Raw genomic sequence first — 20471 nt, 5'->3', positions numbered from 1 at the left:
GAAAGCTGTGGTTATTTGTAATCAAATGGCAAGCTGAGAGGCCGATAAGGCTAACAAATGTTCAGTTTCATTCTATTTGCCAAGATATAGTGAGTACTTAATCTTCTTGCACACCTTTGTTGCAGGATGAAGAAGCGGCTTTGGCAGATGGTGAAGATGTTCCCTATGAGAATAGTGTTAGGCAGTTCTTGGGTGAATATAAATCGTGGCAAGATAATATTCAGACAGTTTTGTTTACATTAGTTCAGGTTATGGGTCAAGTCCGCAGTCAGGAACATGTTGAAATGCTGCAGGAAATAACTCCCACCTTGAAAGAACTAAAAACACAGAGCCAAAGGTAAGAAAGTCACCTTCTGTCAGCTGAAGGCATTACTCAAATCTATTTGTATATAGCAGAAATGCAACAAGGAGTACATAGTTGGTGGTTGTCTTAAAATGCAGAAATCTGTTTGCTAAGTTTGACTTATAACTTTCATTTTGAGTTTTCAATAACTTTAGTGCCACGAATATTTATCAACTCCATTATGTTTTCTAGTGTCTACAATAATCTAGTGAGTTTTGCATCACCCTTAGTCACGGATACATCAAATGAATGCTCAAGCCCAACATCAGCTGCTACATATCAACCAACATTTGCTGCAGGTAATATTGAAGAAGTGCAAATACTAGGAATTCATATTAGAGAGGGAGTTAACTTTCTGAAATGCAGTCTCCATAAAATTTGTTCGATTATATGCTGAATGACATTAATTTTATAGGCTGAACGACCATTTGATCTTAGTCTTTGAGATCTGGATTTGCTCCACAAAGCCCAGAATACACAGAACCTGTTGTCACGTATATAAACTGAACTGTAATTCCTGTTGAAATTATTAAACTTTAGAATTAATCATGAAACCCAACAAATGTATTCACGTCCAAATAATCTCATTTCTTCACAGTTAAAAACATGAATAAACTTTCTCCGAAGTATGGATTTCTTCCTATTTAAAAACTTATTCTACTCTGAATATTTAGGCTAAACACAAGTTTCTGACTTCCATTAAGAGCAATAACTGTGTTTTAGAACTGTATAAAACAATTAAGTTAGAGAGGTTAAGAGAGCCCATTAAACTGTGCTTAATGAAAATGTTCTGCAATAGAATAAAACCTCTTGTTTAATTCCGTAAAGTGGAAGAAATTAGAAAATGGTAAGACTGAAGAGAGAAGTGGTGCAGAGTTTAAACTACACATGTAAAGTGCATTTGTTTATGATGAAGTACTGGTAGCTGCATTTGGTACACATTTAATTGTGCTTTCTTTTATCTAATATTTATTTAAAATGCCTTAAACACTCAAACTTTCTTCACAGCTGTACGTAGCAATACGGGGCAGAAAACTCAGCCAGAGGTGATGTCACAGAATGCAAGAAAGCTAATTCAGAAAAATCTTGCCACGTCAGCAGATACTCCTCCGAGCACAGTCCCAGGAACTGGCAAAAGTGTTGCCTGTAGTCCCAAAAAGACAGCCAGGGACCCTAAAACAGGAAAAGGTAAATACAGGAGTACCATGGGCAACAGCAGCAAAAACCCCTCGGTTGGCTTCTATGCAGGAATGTAAAACTGAATTTTATTTTGTGCCTTTAGCTGTGCAGGAAAGGAATTCATATGCTGTTAGCGTGTGGAAGCGAGTCAAAGCCAAGTTAGAGGGCCGAGATGTGGATCCCAACAGGAGAATGTCTGTTGCTGAACAGGTTAGTTGGAAAGTACCAGTCCTTGCTTTAAATACTTCATAGTAAGTATGTGTGTATGCATGCACACATGCATGCATTTCAGTCTTAAAGACTGAAATCCTTTTGTGGTTCCTTTAGAGATAAGCTATTTAAATTCCAAAGCAAGTGAAGGTAGGCTGTTCCCTTGTATTGCTGCATTTTTTATCCAATATTTTTTATCCAATATTTTTGTTTCCTCTATCAGATTTATATAAACTAATGAAATGATGAAATGGCTTTTTGTACATGAGTAAGCTAACATTTGTTAAACAGCTGTTGGTATCCAGTGAGAATATTAGCTTTCTATAGCTGCGTGAAGGACAAGACTTATCTGTTCACGGGCATATAACAAACACAGCCATGCTTCTCTCTGAGAAGTTCTCAGTGGACCCATAAATTTGAGAACGTTGTGACTTTTCAGTGTAGGGGTTATGAACGAGATGATGCTTCATCTCTTTTTGGTCCTCCAGTACAAGTTCTTATTTCTTATCTGGAATACAGAAAGTTATATAAGTTTACAGTGACTATAGATTTTCTTACTGAAATTTTGTATGGGCAGGTGAAGAAATTTGACAGTAAATGTTAAGATCACTTAAGCGTTCTTAAAAAAAAAAAAAAATTTAATATGTTTTAATTACTTGTTTGACCTTTTTAATAGGTTGACTTTGTGATTAAGGAAGCAACTAATCTAGATAACTTGGCTCAGCTGTATGAAGGTTGGACTGCCTGGGTATGAGTAGGGAGAAAGCAGATCAGTCTGGTTCAGCGAGGTCAGACATCCACCAGAATCAACTCGGCCTCAGGCATCCATAGCCGCACCACAGTCGGTGGTGATGCATACTGGGGCTTAATCTGAGGAAACCTAGGAAATCTCGGTGCACTGGGAAGTGAATCCTGCAGGATAGCTGCACTCAGGGATACGCTAAACACAATGGTCTGCAACCCCCAAGGTCAAGGGTGCACGTTCACCGCTTGAACAACACGGTTTGTCTTTCTGCTCTGGAAGAACTGCAAACGTGTCTGGGGGTTAGCTGCAGAAAGAAATCGGGATGCTACAAACCGCAGAGTGATTTGGAACTCAATTCCACCTGACCCTGTGAACAATTCAGGAAACACCGAACCCTGTTCAAAGAAAAACAGAAAAAATGGGGCCATGAAGAAATCACAGCAAGGAAGATTTGATGCATTCAGATTCTTGTTACTCTTGTTGCTTGGCAACAGTGCTGGTTGAGTTGACCAGTTAGTACGGAAAAAGGCTACAAAACTTCAGAAATGGACTGAAAGCAAAGAGCTGTACATCAGGAATACGCTGCATTGGAAGAACTTCTGAGATAGAAGAAAAAGCCTTTGTTCTCTTCTCCTTTTCCTCTTTCCTTTCTTTCCTCCCTCCCAGCCTCTCCTTGCATACACCCCTCTTGGCTTATTCTTGTAGGTTAGGCGTACTTCCAATATACTTTTTATTTCAATCCTTCTACTTCACAGTTTAGTCAAATTAACAACTTAAATTTTGTTTGGTAAACAAATTTTCGAAAAGCACTGAAAACATGGAACATCAATGATTACTTATGAGTTGGATGGTCAAATGCAAAATGTAATTTTGGTTATTTTAAAGTCATTTCTGTGATTCTATTATGTACAGTTTCTCAAAATTGTCACTGTGCATTTAAAAGTAATGAATCCTACAGGCATTTGATTTAATGTGCACTTCCTTCTGCTTGCAGTGTACACTTTCTTGTAATTCAAATTGTCCCTCCAATCTCATTCTACTGTGATTGCTGTAGTTTCTTTCGTACGACGTAGCTAATCCAATGTAATCTTTACCTTTTTAAAAACCAGGATAGAGTATCTAGTAGAGTTTTACATTGTTGATGACAGATAAACAATAAAGTGATGTTCTGGTGGAGGTAGAGTGATACGCTTTTTACTTCACTTTCCTAATACTTTTAGTTCACACTTGTAAATTATAGTGCTTCAGTTCACAGGGGTATACATATAATCCAAGAAATGAAGGACTCTCAGATTTTTTGTTCAACCAGATCTGTAAAGATTTCTGCAAAGTAATTTTGCTTTGCCATATTGCTTTTATAGATGGTTGTTCAATAATGCATCCATAGCGAATCTTCCACCAAGTTTTTTTCAAATCAGTTCTGCACACAAAGTGTGATTGTGATCGGAAGAGTCTCTCTAAAAGTGGCATCTTCTTAGATCTATGTCCTGCTTGTCTGAGAGTTGTTTAAAATACTTCTTGCTTCCTTTTTTTAAGTGGGACACCTCTAGGAAAAGGCAACCTCTTTTTCTTACAGCAAATAAATCTAACAATTCAGTTACAAGAACAGAATCTTACAGGTGCTGATAGCTAAAGCAGAAATCCACACTGGCATTCTCAACCAAGATAAATTTGCATAGCTATATATGAAAAGTGTTTCTTTTCTGTAAACTCTGTGAGTTCATTACACGCAGTTGCTGAAGAATGAGGTATGGGAAGATCCTTTATGCCATTTTAGTCACTTTTCAGAGTAAAAGCACACTTTAAATACAGCATTTTTTCAATCAAAATTTAAGTATTAAAGGATTTGAGCCAAGCTCACTACTGGCAACATATTCATTCAATTGAATGGATTTGCAGCAGTTCATCTGAGTAGAAAGCGTGGCTAGTTTCAGGTAATATAAATTAACACCAGGCATAAGTAATAGAACTTGTATTATTTTCATTATTTGCACTATGCTGACTAACTGCTCTGCCTCCTCAGTAGGTCTTAGGATTCAATTTCTACTCTGTTGCCAATTTTTTGTGGACATGCACTTTGAAGTGTAAGAATTTTCAACAGACATACGGCCTTTTTTTTTTTTTCATTCTGATTGCCTGAATAATTCTAGGGAAATCACAGGCTTTATATTTAACAATACCCTTGCAAATGCATTCCACTGTCATTGCTTCCTGAACCCTCTGCCATGCCCAGTATTGCAAGAAAGAAGGTATTTGAATGTTGCATGAAGAACGTTCATATGCAGAACAAGACACTTTACACTGTTGGTCCTTTTTTACTTCAGTTAAAAATGACCTTACGAACAATCTGTTTGGAGTACCGGAGTAACAAGAGTGTATTATACATGCTGTTTTATTTCTTGGAAGCTGGGGGGAAGGGAGGGGTAATGCACTCACCTGTGGCTCATGTATTATACCTCTGCTATCCAGAAATGAAACACTTGTGTGGAGATGGGTTCTTTACTGCGTAATTTAATAAAATTTTAAAAAATAAAATGTATTCATAATTTCCTTTTATGTCAAACTACTTGTGGTTTTGAAAGTTATGGGGGAGAATAAAATGCTTAATTTAAAACAAATCCCAAATTAGAACAGCATTCTACAGAGACTTATTTGCCTAGCTAATGTTGAAGATACACCTAAACACCTAATGCTTAGGAGTTAGTAGGACTGTCAGCATTTGTGAGCTGACATGTTCTTCTTGGTAAAGGGTGACAATATGGCACACTGGTACAGACTTGGTTAAACCTAAAATGTAGATTCTGTACTTGCATGTTGCATATTAAATAAGACTGCATTAATTGCATGTCTTCTAAAAGGTAATATGTTCCTTAGTAAGACTAAGTTGCTTCATTTTTCTTTTCAGTTAAAAGAAAAAAACAGGGTGGGAACCATTTCTCCAATGAAAATGAGAAAATATCCTCTAAGTTTTTGGAATGAAGTTTCTTTAAAAGCATTGGTGATGCTTAATGCCCACTTTACACTGTGCTTCCAACAGTCTGGCTGCTCAGTGAGGGGAGCGTTGGACAGTGGGACAGGGCTCTGTGCTCTGCTCTCTGCAGCATGCTGGTGCATGCTGTTTCGGGGTGGCAAGGTTGTCCCACGAGGCTCGCTGTCCCACCTGCCCCTCAGCCACGGAGAAGCACACAAGGAAATGGCATCTGCGGGGGTTCACTTGGATGGGGGGAAAGTTCTAATGGGAGACTGATGCGGGCGCTGGCATTCGAAAGACTGGTTGGAAGATGATGAATCTGACAGCGGCATTAGAGATGATGGAAGTTCCTGCTTTTTTCAGTGGTAAGTGGTTGTGGTTTTCGGCGAGAATCATACAGATGGATGAAACCAGGAGCTGGCTTGTTATATCAAGTAGCTATGGAGGCTGCAAATGCTCCTAGGAATGGTAAAGGCTTCGGTTTCTGCTTGAGACCATGCTTCCTCAAATACTTTCATCAAAATCACCGTTGGCATCATTTCCTTAAGAAATTAGCTTTTGTTTGAGCTTTGCTATGGTGCAATTACAGATTTTGAGAGTGGATTCCACCATTTCTTAGTGCAAAACAGTACACTAAGATATTCTTAATTTTAATAACATGTAAATTAATTTGAAAGTTGTTCAAAAATATCATATATATGTTCTTTATACACAATCTTGAGTGAGTCCAAAGAGAACCTTGGAACAGATCAAACAATTCCGTACAGGCACATATTAAAGTATGCTTGGCACCATCTGAGATGATAGCCTGCTCTCTGGCCTTCATTTTTTCCGCTATATGAAGCTGGGGAGAAAGAGTGTAAAAGCACTGCAGTTTTTGTGCTGGAAATAATTAAAAATGTGGGGTTTTTTTGCTCTCCTTTTGGCACTGCATTGCAGAGACTATGATTAAGCTCGTGTTGTGTGTGACTGAAACATTTAGGAAGCTGTGTCAGAAAAAAAATATTTATATCCTAATGCCTTTCTCCTACGTCCGTTCCCATGCTGCACTGGCCTCTAAAAAAAAATAATAAAAAATAGCAAGTTGCAGGACAGGTGTCAATTACACCAGCTGGGTCAGGCAGCTGCGGTTGTCGGAGCCGGGCAGCCTTCCTCTGTGGTAATCCAGGAATCTCACACACGGGCGTTGGGCTGCCTTACAGCTGCTGTGCTGCCCTGCGAGCTGGTTAAATACCTGTGCCAGCTTTACACCAAGGGCAGCGTGGTGGCGCAGGTTGGGCAGTGTGCTATTTCAGCAATGCGCCCTCCAGTTCCTAAGCCCCAAACCCATCCCCAAGCCATGTGTGCCATGTGTTACACTTCCCGCAGGTAACTAGTGATAGGACCAGAGGGAACGGCCTCAAGTTGTGCCAGGGGAGGTTCAGGTCGGAAATGAGGAGACATTTCTCTCAGAAAGAGCAGTCAGGCATTGGGACGGATTGCCCAGGGAGGTGGTGGAGTCACCGTCCTTGGGGGTGTTCAAGGAAAGGTTGGAGGTGGTGCTGAGGGACGTGGTTCAGTGGGTGGCGTTGGTGGCAGGGGGATGGTTGGACCACATGATCTCGGAGGGCTTTTCCAACCCTAATGGCTCTGTGAATTTTAGAAAACACCGAACCTTCACTTATTTGCCTCTTAAAAACGACATTTCAGGCCCTGGGGGGGGTAAGTTTTAAACTAAAAACACGCCTCGAGCGCTGACAGTCCCTCTGCTGCCGAGCCCCCCGCCGAGCCCCCTCAGCCCCCGCCCGCACCGGGCCCGGCCCCGCCCGCCGCCGCCGTCGCATTGCGACGGAGAGAAGGGAGGAGGCACCCCCCCCCCCCCCCGCGCGCTGATTGGGCGGCCGCCTCGCCTCAAACCCCGCCGCCCAACCGGCTGCGGCGGGGTTGCGGCGGGAGCTCGGCGATTGGCCCGCGCGGCGTTCGAGCCGGCCAGTCAGGGCGCGGAGAGGGGGCGGCGGCGGCTACAAAAGGCGGCGGGGGCGGGGGCGCGGCGGCGTGAGGAGGGCGGCACAAGATGGCGGAGGGCGACAACAACAGCGCCTACCAGCTGGTGAGCGGGCGGGGGGCTCCCGGGCTGGTGTCCCTGGTGCCCGGGCGGGAGCTGGTGGCGATATCCCGCCCTGCTCGGTGCGCGAGGCGTAGCGTTTAACGTCCGCGGCTTTGTTTGGGCTCCCTGGGCCGTCCTGTCAGCTCCGGGGCTGAGGGAGGGGGCAGCGGCCGGGCCGTTGGTCTGCGGGAAGCGTGTAGGGGTGGGCTGAAATACCGATAAGCTTAAAGAAATGCGTTTGTGTCTGTAATAGGAAGCGATGGGTGCTGGAGGAGCGTTAAAAAACAAAAGCGGGTGAAGAAGGGAAGCTTCCTAGTGCATTATTTATCAGTGTCTGTTGTCCCTCACCTGGGAAGGGGTGAAGGAAACCCTCAGCAGCTCAGAGCTGGAAGGGAAGTTTGAATTTCTGCAGAAAAAGGCTATGTTTTAGATGCAAATATCCTAGAGGAGTGGATGCCCTGTTCACAACAGAAGTTCATGTTTATAGAAACTCTGTTTAATGAGGGGAAAGAAAAACAACAACCCCATTTTAGATCCTGGCCATCAGGAGTGTTTAGGACAGGAGCGGTGTTGGCAAAAGCTGGCTTGGCGTAGTGGGAAGACAACTTGTGGTAGTCTGACCGTGATCAATAATGCTCTTACATCCCAGTGTGCTTCCCATTAAGTTTTCTCTTGGTTGCAATAAATGCACGCAGCTGGAGGTAATAAAACCAAAACAGCTTGTCATAAAATGATTTCTGGAGAAAAGCAGCTTTTTTTTATGTGCGGTTTTGTGTTTATAACATGAAGTAGATGTAATGACTGAAGGGTATTCAGCAGTCTGTGAGACAGTTTTCTGCTCTTTTTTTTTGCCCTGAACTGTGGTTTTCAAATAATTCTGATGGTATGACAAAAGTAAACTATGCCTTACAGTGGTAGCTGCACTCGGCTGTCTTTATTTAGTGGTGTCAGGCCTCTCATTTAAGATAAGAGTATCATGCGGTTGAGAGCTAAATCTGCTCTGCTATCTCTGCGCAGCACATGTGCTGGTCTCGAAGACTTTTAACCCATTACTGCGGGGGAAGTCAGCTCTGTTCATGTTTACAAGGATTTTGTAATCTGTGAGATCCATTGTCCCCCTGAGGGCAAACTATTAAGCCATGCTAAATGTGGCACACCTGAGGTGAACTGCTTAGCAAGCTGCTGCCAGAGCAGACAGGGCCTCTTTGCAAAAGGTACATGGGGAGGAATGGAGGAATAATATGGGAACAGGAGTTTAAAGGCTTGTCTGGTCACTGTTGTGGGCGACTGGTAGGAAAACTATCTCTTTGCATGCCAAATGTGATCAGCTGGATAACTTTTCCATACTGTACTTCTGAGTGTTTTCAACCATCTTCCAGATAGCAAAAAGTTAGTGTTGGACAACAACTAGAAAACTGATTCAGTGTGTTAGGGTTATCTTTGAAAATACTGCAATGTGAGAGCTGTTTAAAATACATGTTTTCCTGATGTTGACACTGAAAATTTGAGAGGTTTTAGCTAGGCTTTAAAATTTGACTTTCCACTAAACTGGGGGAAGAGAGTACCATGGAGGGAAGATTCAAGGAGAATACCTTGATAAAATCTGTGAGGAGGTATCATTTAGTCTGATAAGATACGCTACTGCTTCACTCCTACAGTGTCATAACTTAGTGCATTACTAATAATTTAATTGTTTGGATTTGTGGCTGGGGTCTCTGACATTTTCTTCAGCTACTCTGTGTGGGAGCTAACCTGATTCTGATTAGTAATAACGTTTTCTTCTCTTTTTGTGTAGGCTGCGGAAACTGCTAGCTTGGAAGAGCAGTTGCAAGGATGGGGAGAAGTGATTTTGATGACTGATAAGATTCTTCGCTGGGAGAGGGCCTGGTTTCCTCTTGCACTGATGAGTGTTGTTTCCTTTTCTTTCCTGTAAGTAGCTCATGGAGAGAGCACGAGCACTGCACTCTCACGGCTAGTAGCAAAACTGCTAAGAGAAGACTACTAAGACATCTTAAAAAATCTACTAGGAAGCTTCTTCAGGTTCTATTTCTGAATGCATGTAAACTTTGAAAAGAAGAACCTAGAAGTATTGGGAACAGGAAGTAACATAAGTTGTATCCTACCTGGGGGGACACTGCATTCTGCAAAAGCTGTTTGGCAGGCGTAGTTGCTGTATCTCTTTAGCATGCTCAGCTGTATGCTGTTCATTGGTGTGTTTGTATTCTGCTTGTCAGATCTGGTCATCTTCTGGCCGCCTTCCCTAAGCTACCAGCAATGTCATTATGGTCATAAGGGAAAACCTGCTTCCATAGGGCAAACTTTCTTTACTAGCTATTCTGTTTCTTTTCTCTGGTGTTTAGTGACAAATTCAGCTGGTTTCACACAACTTGATCCTTCTAGATTCTCTTTTCTCCTTTGAGAAAGAAAGAGAAGGACAGGCTGAATGCAGCATTGAGTCAAAGTGGGAGGATGTTACTTGTTTTTTGACTGGGGATACAAAATGGGCTTGCTGGAGGCCTGTGTGCATGCCTTTGTGTGCCAGGGTAGTAGTCAAGGTGGCTCCTACCTACCTTGTACAGGTAAGTGTCTGTACCAGCTGGAGAGTTGCAGCTGCATGCTTTGTTGGACTAAGGAAAAGAGGGGATGAACAAATACCAAATGAGGTGGGGTAGGAACAGTCTGTCTTCTGGCTAATACAGATTTTACGGCCCTTGAGAGGTGAGGAGGATGTAAGTCAAATGAAACTGAAGAGTAATTTTAAAAAGTAATTGTAATTTTAAAAAGTAATGTGACTGCAGGAAATACCATGTGTTGAATAATAATACTTGGAGGAAATAGAACAGCTTTGAATTCTTAATTGGTGCTGTACTGAAGATGGACGTTCAGCACAGCAGCACTGTGCCAGATGCGTAGAAAGGCTGGCCCTGCAGTGGTTTGTCTCTTTATTTCTTTACTGTTCAAGAAGTTCTGCAAGTGCAAATAAGTAACACAGGGCTCAATGGAATGTTAACAGGCTTATGAGAAAAGCTAGTTCTTGGCCACTACCTGTACAGCCGCATTTAAGTGGTGGCAAACTTTGCATATAAGAGCACAGTACTGTCCTCCTTGGAGGCTTATGACTCCTTGTCTGAAACAGGTTTGGTTAGCTGTCACAGGTGAGGCAGTAAATGGCAGCCTGGAGTGGATCTGGACACTGATTTACTTAAGAACCAACAAGATGAGAGCTTTCAGCCTGGCTGGTTGTTTCACATGTTTCCTAACTCATTCCTATCCCAAACTCAACTTCTCATCTTCTGGGAGAGCAATAATGAGTTTTTACTTGTAGTAAACATCATACTGTGCTTGCTGTATTGTAGCATTTTATCATAGAATCATAGAATCATAGAATATCCTGAGTTGGAAGGGACCCTTAAGGATCATCAAGTCCAACTCTTGATACCGCACAGGTCTACCCAAAAGTTCAGACCATGTGACTAAGTGCACAGTCCAATCTCTTCTTAAATTCAGACAGGCTCGGTGCAGTGACCACTTCCCTGGGGAGCCTGTTCCAGTGTGCAACCACCCTCTCTGTGAAGAACCCCCTCCTGATGTCGAGCCTAAATTTCCCCTGCCTCAGCTTAACCCCGTTCCCGCGGGTCCTGTCACTGGTGTTAATGGAGAAAAGGTCTCCTGCCTCTCGACACCCCCTTACGAGGAAGTTGTAGACTGTGATGAGGTCTCCCCTCAGCCTCCTCAGTCTCCCCTCAGCCTCCTCTTCTCCAGGCTGAACAGGCCCAGTGACCTCAGCCGTTCCTCGTACGTCTTCCCCTCCAGGCCTTTCACCATCTTTGTAGCCCTCCTCTGGACACTCTCCAACAGTTTCATGTCCTTTTTATACTGTGGTGCCCAGAACTTTTTTGTTTTTTATGTTAGAATTTTATGTTCTAGTGCGTTCAGAAAAATGTATTTTGATCTTTTCATCTGAATTTGCTTGTAATGCATTTGAAGTACTTAAATCTCTTTTTATTAGTAAGTCAAGCAAATTTGGAAAAAAAAATGAGGCTGGGCAAGGGGGTAGGTTTGCTATTTGAAGTCCCTAGCCAATCTGTTAAGGTGGATGAATACGTTGAGTATTTATTATTGCTGTTTTTTTTCCAGGATGATCTACTACTTGGATCCATCAGTTCTTTCAGGTGTCTCCTGTTTCGTTATGTTCCTCTGTTTAGCTGATTATCTGGTTCCTGCTCTTGCACCTAGGATCTTTGGCTCTAATAAATGGTGAGGAAAGCTCAAATTTAAATAGCTTGAGTGTAAAGAAATTATTAATCTTAGCAAAATGGATATCTTCCACTTGGCAAGTGTCAAATGATTCCTATATAGTCATTGCAATTGACAATCTCTATAGTATATGAAGTGAGAACTAGTGTAAAATGTCCTGCATTATTTTTTTGAAATGTAACTACTGCAACATGTCTTTATTGTTCCTGTTGAAGGGGCAGGGTACATTCTTTGCTGTCCATTAAGGATTCTAGTTCTGCTAAGAATATGAAGAGGGTTGTATTCTACGTTTGGAAAAAGTAGTAGCTGTAAATATGATGAAGATGAAGTGATGTACAGGGATCTTAAGACTGTGAATGTGATCATAAGTGATTGAAATGGATTCAAAGAAGGGCAAGGCTTATATAAAAACAGTACGTTGGAGGTGAACCATATTTGAACTAAATTTTGTGTTAAAAATTTTTAGTATACTTTGACTAGTGGATAAATGTTCTTGTCTAATGTGCCAAAGTAACACACGTTGGTGTTTAATAATTAAAAGCAGCGCTCTCCTGTTTTGAATAGGGGTTGTTCTTTCGGAGTTGATTTGAGACATTATAATGCTCAGTTAAAAATAGGGCACAAAACAAAGTGAAGCAAATGTCAGGATAAGTATTGGACAATTTTTTTCTACTGGGAAATAGTATGGGACATTTAAAAAAAAACTTATTCCTGTCTTCTTTCCTTTTAAAAAAAAAAAAGGACTACAGAACAGCAGCAAAGATTTCATGAAATTTGCAGCAACCTGGTCAAGTCTCGTCGCCGAATTGTTGGCTGGTGGAAACGTCTCTTCACAATAAAGGAAGAGAAGCCTAAAATGGTAATGAGTTCTGGGAGCTGGTTTTAAGTGATCTCTGCTTTGTTCAGTCCTAAGTACTTTAGCAAGGGACATGTCTGAATAAACCCGTATTCTGAAGCAAGAACCAACAATTCTGCCTGTGGCTTAATGCCAGTCACACATGCTATTCAAACCCTGAGTGGCAGGATACCTGTCGATAAACTTGCAATACTGTTCAGTTAGGAGCATACCCTTGAAGTTAAAATAAAGATAAATTGGGTTTCTTTGGATAGGCCAGTTTTTAGAAACAGCCTGTAAAGAGCACAGTAAAATAGGTGTGTGCACGCTAACTGCCTGAAAAACAGGACCTTAATACTGTGTCAGGGTAAGTCCAGGAGCTACAAAGTACACTGATCAGAATAAAGCTTCAGGCGCTGAGTGAGGCAGAAGCTTTACCAATGGGAATAGTAAAGTGTGAGGGATATCTGGATAGAAAAGAGCTGCCTTACTATAATAGTGATGGTCTGGAACTAAAAGGGAATGTACAGATGTAGTCTGTGTAATCACAATTCTAACAAGGCTGCGTGTAAGTATTGCATGGGGATGACCCAGGGAACTTTAGCAGGTTTTACACTTTGACATGTTGCTGAATGCTGAAGGGAAGGTGGAAAATTCCTGAGAAATCTGTGGTAACTGTTCCCTTTTCTTTTTTTAGTACTTCATGACCATGCTTTGTTCCCTTGCTGTGGTTGCCTGGATTGGACAGCAAGTTCACAACCTTTTTCTGACCTATCTTATTGGTAAGTGTGTAGTGTGCAAAGCAAAACTGTGTGTGTTAGCTTCCTAAAATGGTATGAGGCTGGTGGAACTAAGATTTGATTTGTGGGGGGATTTTTTTTGGCCTGGGGTTTTATTTTTGTTTTCCAGCAGTTAGCGGGGCTTAAGGGAAGTGAGGAATTGCAAGGTGACAGAAGCTTGTTAAAGGGTTAGTAAATAATTTTTGGTTTTGTTTCTCCAGTGAGTTTCTTGCTGCTGTTTCCTGGACTAAACCAGCATGGGATCATTACAAAGTATGTTGGAATGGCAAAAAGGGAGATAAACAAGCTTCTCAAGCACAAGGAAAAGAAAAATGAATGAAGACTTGACTGCTGTTTGCTCTTGTAAAAGGTTTCCTTGGAAAGAGTTTTGAGAATTAATGTATACATAAGATAATAGAAGTTGTATTGCTCACTGGCTAGCTTTTTTTTTTACTGGCTCCCTGATGAAGTGAAAATGTTGCTCTAGCAGCTGCTCTGGGTTTGTGTCTCTCTTGCTGTCCAGGTTAAGGTTCTGCAGCTGTCTTGTAGGAAGGATCCTGGCCTTTGCCCTGCGGAGCTTTAGTTTCTTCAGCAAATTGAGAGGCCCCTTCAGTAAGTGCCCCATCCCAGCTGTAATGTGCGACAGTGTTCTTGTAACCTGTAGCTTCACTGGTTAATGTCTTGTAGTTAAGGCAAGTGTGAAAGCTCTGAAAGCTTATGCTTCTTGAAAGCTTGCTACTACTGAGCCTTGTGGAAGGGGCACAGCTAGTTGGGAAAGAATGACCAAAGCTGAGGGGGCGTACCCGCATCTGGGGCAGAAGGTGAGCTAGTTGTCTGACTGAATCTGTCTGCTTTTTTGGCTGCATAGACCGGATCGTCTGCTAGATTGGGGTCTGGATATATAAATTGTAGTCGTTATGTAGCTGTAGTGTCAACCTCAATTTATTGCACTGAGACTGTAGATAATGAGGTAAGGTGTGTTACCTCAACAGCTGATTGTTCTGAAACTGCTGTTGTCACGGAGCCATGTAGCACATTTGGTTTTTATGAATGTTGTCTGTACACAAAATCACCCTGAATATCCTAAGTTTGTCTGTTGTAAATAAGCCTGTCTGAGTTTTGTGCTTTTCTATGACCTCCCTTTTTTAAAAACCGAACTTTTTTTCTTTGAAAAGCTAAAACCTGTGTTAATGCATTTTAAAAGTTGACTGTTTTAAAATGAACTCTTGGTGTATTGTAACTGTTGAATAGGCAAATACAGACTAAAAAGAAACTTCTCTCAGACTTGTTCTTTGCGACCATACAAAAAATCCCATGCGTGCATCTGAAGAACTGGAGGAGGAAGTTGTGTTTGTGTCATGTGGCAGTCCCATGTGTGGCTGGGTCCTCTTGAAATACTGCACTGATCAGCACAGCTGCTGTCCTGCCCTGGCAGTGCAGGGCCAGCTCCTGCTGGAGAGGGGGAGGGCTGTGAGGCTGTAATGCTACCTGTGGGTAATTAACACTGGTGGAAGCCCCTGGGGCTGTGGACAGACAGGCTCAGTAAGTAAAACTTGGAGTAAATCTCAGCAGCAGAGATGTGTTTATTTGGGAAATGCTCTGCTTAACTGGCACAAACCATTGCGGGGAGGAAGGGGGAGTGTGAAAAGGCGGCTGGGGGCTGGGGCTGGGTGCTGGCAGCTCTGCTGGCACCTCTGGTGCTGGCTCAGATGGCGTGAGCTGTCTGTGACAACCCATTTTGGGTTAAAATTCAGCAGGACGAGCGCGTCATGGTGCAGCTGGGTTACCCCCAACCCTTCAGCCCGCGGGTAACCCTCTCACCAGCAGCAGTGGCTGTGCGCGTGGCCCTGCTTCGGTGGAAGCAGAACGCGGCAGGGATTTCCACACCGTGCGGCTGCCGGCCAGCGGAGCGCCTGCGCCTTGCCGCTGCCGTGCCGGCGCTGTGCCGGCGGTGGGGCTGCACAGCGGGAGCCCCCGGCTGCTCCCCGCCCTTACCCAACGCCGTCCGCCGCCTCTTTTGGCCCCTCGGCGCCGCCGTAGCGGGAGCGTCCCCGTCGCCATGGGAACGCGGGCAGCCGCCTCGCCCCGTAAGCGCCACTCGCGCCTCCCGACCAATGGGGAGGGGCCGAGCCTCGCGCGCAGCGGCCTCCCGCCCGGATCTCGCTCGCTCTCGCGAGATCTCTCCGGGCGGCCCTCACCACCCCGCGGCCGCGGCCTTCCCATAACCCCGCGCGGCGCGGCCGGCCCCTTCCTTTTCCGCCATCTTGCGGCGCCGGTGAGTTGGGGGCCGCCGCCGCCCCCGGCCGCCATCCGCTGCCTGCCGCCGCCATCCGCGCCCCGCCGCCGCCCCCGCCCGCCCCGCCGGGACCCGGGGGCTGCCCCCGACCCGCCCGGGGCGTTTTGAGCCGCCGCCGCCCCCGCCTGGCCCTCTGCGGGGCCCGCGGGGAACCGGGGGGGGGCGGGGAGGGAGGGCGCTGAGGGAGGCGGCGGGAGCGGGGCCGTGAGGGGAGGCGGGTGGCGGGCGGCGGGGAGCTGCGCTCGGCCCTGGGGACGTTGGGGGCTGCCCGGCTCCGCGGTGAAGCCGCGAGTGCTGCGGGAGCTGGCCCGCGGGGAGCGGCCCCTGGGCCCGGCGGCTGCCCGGGGGGTTGCGGCAGCGCTGGCTCGGTTAGGGGGTGGCACGGTGGCATGTCATGGCTTGTGGGGCTTGTCTTCGTCCCTGGAGTGCAACAATTGATGCCCACGCTCCTGGGTGGAAGAGCCGTGTGTTACTGATGTCCTGTAGCTCTCGTGGTGATGAGCAAGCTAAGCACCACCTGGCATATTTAATGCTTTGTGCGTGCTGGTCCTTGAGTGGGGCTAATAGTGTGTAACTGGGTTTTAAAACCCCAAATGCTCACCTGGGAGAGATGTCACACGGATGACGTTGTCTTCACGGTGGTCTTCACATCTTCACATGTGCTTATTGATAAAGTCCAAGTATAAACAACACTGTGTCAAGATTTCCCAAGTTACAATAGCTGTGAATTCTCATGAGCACACCTGAGTGCATGTTTTGACTTGCTTTTTTGCTTCAGTTTTTTTGCTTTCGAGGTTTAGTGCAACTTCTTTTTTTTTTTCTTTATCAGTCTTAGGTCTCTTAGATCTAAAATCAGTCTTAAAAAGGTCTGCTTCTGTCGGTGTGGCCCTGGTGGAAACCTGGTGTACCTAACTGGCTCTCTTCTTCCCCCCAGGCACCATGGTGCGCATGAACGTACTGGCCGATGCTCTCAAAAGCATCAACAATGCAGAGAAACGTGGGAAACGCCAAGTTCTCATCAGACCGTGCTCTAAAGTAATCGTCCGGTTTTTAACTGTGATGATGAAACATGGTGAGTGTAGACCCTGCAGCGCTGATGTTGCTCTGGTTCAGGGTTTGTGGCTGGTTTGCTTTAATGAAGGAGATCTTTGGGTAAAACTTGAGCGTCTTGTGGAATTGATTTGGTTCTGTTCAAATTTTCACAGTGAATTGGTGGTAATTGTTGCTCTAAATTATGTATGCAGGCATGTTTTTAGGTGAATGGGCTGTTAATTGTTTTGGGGGGCTAAGTTTATTGATTACTGTATTCTTTATAAAGAAACTCCAGATATTAGAACTACCACAAGTGTCCTTGTCTAGGACAAGTTCTGGAGAAGAAAAAACCAACCAACCAGCCTCCCTCTTCACTGTTCCAGTTGGGTTCTACCTTTACAGAGTGTAATTAAAGACAGCAATTAATATTTGGGTGCAGCTGAGCCATACCAGAGGCACATGTAAAGGGACTTAAAGCATAATTGCTGAAAACTTCTGGAATTCTGCGGATGCTGTAGCGTTAAGGTGTTTTTTTGACTTAAATCAAGATGCTTGAAGTGAGTTAAGTAAGCTGTACTGGATCTAGTTACCATGTTTTGATTTGTCTGTTTTCTGATCTTCTGTAGGTTACATTGGTGAATTTGAGATAATTGACGATCACAGAGCTGGGAAGATTGTTGTCAATCTCACAGGCAGACTCAACAAGGTAGGATTCGTTTTCCTGAATTCAGTTCTCTGGGGGAATATTTAAATGAGGCTTTTTTGCTTGTCTGCTCCAATTCTGAATGAATTACTTGTGAGGAGAGGGTATTTAATTAAGTCCACGTAAACGAGAGTAATATGGGTGGTACCAGTAGTTATTAGATGCTAAACTTTAGATTCATAACAGCTCAGTTGGCTAATTACATTTCTTTTAAATACACCATACAATAAGCCACATCTTCAGGGAGGTCAGCTTGTAGGTACGGTGTGTTTCTCTTAAGGACTTTCTTGCTACCTAGTGATTTCTCAGTTTATTTGACACCTTAGTTATCTAGGAGACTTGTGTCATAAGAGAGAGCAACCCAGTTGCTTTCCAGTTGATGTTTAATACCTGTAAATGGTGAGAGACAAGCCCTCCTGCTGCTGCCAGACGGGCATTGCTTATGGTTGAGAGAAAGGTAAATGTTAATTAACAAGTGCTTTGCGGATTCCTGGGGTGTATGAGGTACTTATAGGTGTTTGGCATTTTTTAAATGCATTTGACTTAAGATATTGAGTAGTTTTCTACTTCTGTGATGACATGCCATGCACCATTGTTTCCAGTTACGCTATTTGAATGAGAGGTGGTTTTTAAGTAAAGAAAGCTAAAATTAATTTGCAAAAACATGTTGAGGTCTGTCTCCATGATGAACAGATAATGCAGCTGAAAACTGCCTCAGTGTAGTGGCAGAGAATTCTGACACAACCCCCAGTTACTAGTTTTGTGTGTCTGTCATAAGAATAATCTGTGTCAGAATAGAGAATAGTGTTTCTTGAACTCTTTCTGGATGATTTTGTAGCAGATCTTGCAGGGTGCAGCTGTATGTGATGTTTCTCTCAACAGCTACAATAAGGGAACAGTTGTTTGGTTCAGGAAAATGTCCGTCACTGCAGTAAGGTGTCCTGTTTTGCTCTTAGAAGTTAAGAAAATTGGAGCCAGTGAGGTAACTGGAGGTGGTAGTCGTGGTTATGGTCAATAAGTAATACGATTAACTTGGCAATGCTGGTGGCTTTGTGTGTGTTACTTTCTCCCTGTTTAAAACCTAGGTTTTGTTTTGCTAACTCCATATGACGATTAGAAGTAGTTTGTCCTTGAATAATCTCAGCTTTTTGATGAAGTAGGATACTACTTAATCTTTAATGGTTTATAGCATGCTTTTGTGCTCTCCCAGGTCTAGTCATTAAGTTGTTTAGCATCAGCAGCAGTGTATGTCACTCTGTTTAGGCAAGGGGAAGGAGGCAAGGCTAAGGAAATAAAAGCTGAATGACTGCGTGAGTCGTGGTTTCTCTGAGAGAAAGCTATTTCATACTACGGTGATGATACATGCTTTATCTTTTGCTGCCAAAATATTTTAATTGCAGTTGTTTAACTCTTTCATATAATGAGTTAGAATGACAGCTGCACTTTATATATATATATTATATTTATATTTATTGTACTTATATTTATATATAAGTACAAATGCACTTTATACAGTTCTCCAGTTTGTAATGGAATTCTCTTTTATAGTGTGGTGTAATCAGTCCCAGATTTGATGTTCAGCTGAAGGATTTGGAAAAGTGGCAGAACAACCTATTGCCTTCGCGTCAGTTTGGGTGAGTATGGAGAGGAGTTGAATCCGTGGCTGGCATACGTGAAACTGATTTTTTTTTTTAATTACACTTTGATATTGCCTGAGTTAGTCACCTGATACCTTTCATCTCTCATTAGTCTGAAAGTAGGTAAGAGCCTAAAAATTCAAATTCCTTATAAATACTCCTTTTAACCAGTTCTAAAGGGGCACTATGAAGCAAGAACGGTTTTTTGTTTTGCTTGGCTTTGGTACTTTCTGGTTTCACCATTTCTGTAGTTTAGCAAGAAAATAAGCTTTTTCTCTTGCTCTTTTTAATTTTATGAATGGCCCTTTAGAGATGGGAGAGGAGTAGTGGAAGTCAGTAGATGACTGGAAGTAGGTTGCAGTGCTTTACGCTTCCTGATTGTGTACAAGTTGAATGAGATATTAAGTGATGCAAGACTCAGTGCGTTTTGAACCTCCAAAACGTAGATGTTACAGTTTGTTTTTCCCTCCCCAAACTCACTAAGTCAAGAGTAATAAATTGCAGTGGCTCAGCTACTCTGCCCTGTCAAAGGCAGGATTAACAGTTCCATGTCATTTCTCTTCTTAAAGCTCCGGTGATAAGCTGCTTAGTTGAGCTATACCTATATGGCTTACTACTGTGTGTTGTCATATGGAGATTTTTCAAGAGTATTTATAGAGTGGTAGGACAGGAGGTTTTCAAACACGAAGATGTGTGAAGTATGCTGATAATCCAAATGATGGCATTAGAAATGACTCAGGCTGCTTTAGTTGTCAGTCCAGGTCCAGATATTCATCTGCATCAGGCTGAGCAGTGTTCAGAACAGTGAGTGACAAAGCACTTGGAGCTGAGCTGTCTGGCACCATGGCAACTCTACCTGCTCCCAAGAAAAATGTCTGTGTGAAATAGAAGCAGACTGAGTACTGTTACTTGCTACTGCTGGAACAGCTAACCTGACTTCTGGTAGGAATGTGTGAGTAAACTTCACTGGAGAACAGAAGGCTGTGGATGTGCTGTGTGTGCTTCAGAGTTGTGAGAGGAGTTTCTTTTTCATTGATAACACAATCTTAGCTATGTTGGGCCCTTACTGAAAGAATCAAATCTTACTATTGTAATACAAAAACGAAGTTAGTGCCATCAGCTCTGCATAAGCACAGAACAAAACTGACAATAAACTGAATGTTTGTTCTTTCTTAATAGGTACATAGTTCTGACAACCTCAGCTGGCATCATGGACCATGAGGAGGCTAGGCGAAAACACACAGGAGGCAAAATCCTGGGATTCTTTTTCTAAAACTTGTAAAAGAGGTTACTAATAAATTGTTCAAATGGACTCTGGTCTTTCCAGTTGGTATTTTAAAGACTTGTAATGCTATCTGCAATAGTGCTTGTAACAGCAAGCTCTTCAACAGTGCTTAA

General features: G+C 43.4%; 3 protein-coding genes across 5 annotated transcripts in view; all 3 read left to right on the top strand.

Annotated features, from left to right (window-relative positions):
* Positions 1–5012, top strand: part of SMG1 (SMG1 nonsense mediated mRNA decay associated PI3K related kinase) — a 67700-nt gene extending 62688 nt beyond the window's left edge. For all 3 annotated transcript variants that reach the window (XM_080557343.1, XM_080557341.1, XM_080557342.1), the window contains 5 exons: positions 126–337; positions 536–642; positions 1352–1531; positions 1626–1732; positions 2409–5012. In XM_080557343.1, coding sequence (XP_080413469.1) covers positions 126–337; positions 536–642; positions 1352–1531; positions 1626–1732; positions 2409–2486 — 684 coding nt within the window. In that variant the 3' untranslated portion in view covers positions 2487–5012. The remainder of the gene's footprint in view (positions 1–125; positions 338–535; positions 643–1351; positions 1532–1625; positions 1733–2408) is intronic.
* A 2360-nt stretch (positions 5013–7372) lies between these two features.
* Positions 7373–14682, top strand: ARL6IP1 (ARL6 interacting reticulophagy regulator 1). Its single transcript, XM_080557391.1, has 6 exons — positions 7373–7537; positions 9330–9463; positions 11672–11791; positions 12533–12650; positions 13324–13408; positions 13627–14682. The coding sequence occupies exons 1-6, from the start codon at positions 7502–7504 to the stop codon at positions 13743–13745; spliced, it is 612 nt and encodes a 203-aa protein (XP_080413517.1). The 5' UTR covers positions 7373–7501; the 3' UTR covers positions 13746–14682.
* Positions 14683–15544: 862 nt separating this feature from the next.
* On the top strand, positions 15545–20385 carry RPS15A (ribosomal protein S15a). The gene is made up of 5 exons (XM_080557393.1): positions 15545–15680; positions 16636–16773; positions 17360–17439; positions 18985–19070; positions 20253–20385. Exons 2-5 carry the CDS (start codon positions 16641–16643, stop codon positions 20344–20346), a joined length of 393 nt encoding a protein of 130 aa, XP_080413519.1. The 5' UTR covers positions 15545–15680; positions 16636–16640; the 3' UTR covers positions 20347–20385.
* The last annotated feature ends 86 nt before the right edge of the window (positions 20386–20471 follow it).

The sequence above is a fragment of the Anser brachyrhynchus genome (assembly GCF_964034855.1).
Source record: "Anser brachyrhynchus genome assembly, chromosome: 15".
Classification (NCBI taxonomy): Eukaryota; Metazoa; Chordata; class Aves; order Anseriformes; family Anatidae; genus Anser; species Anser brachyrhynchus.
The sequence above is the reverse complement of the archived record's forward strand: the minus strand, read 5'-3'. Positions and strand labels throughout refer to the sequence as shown.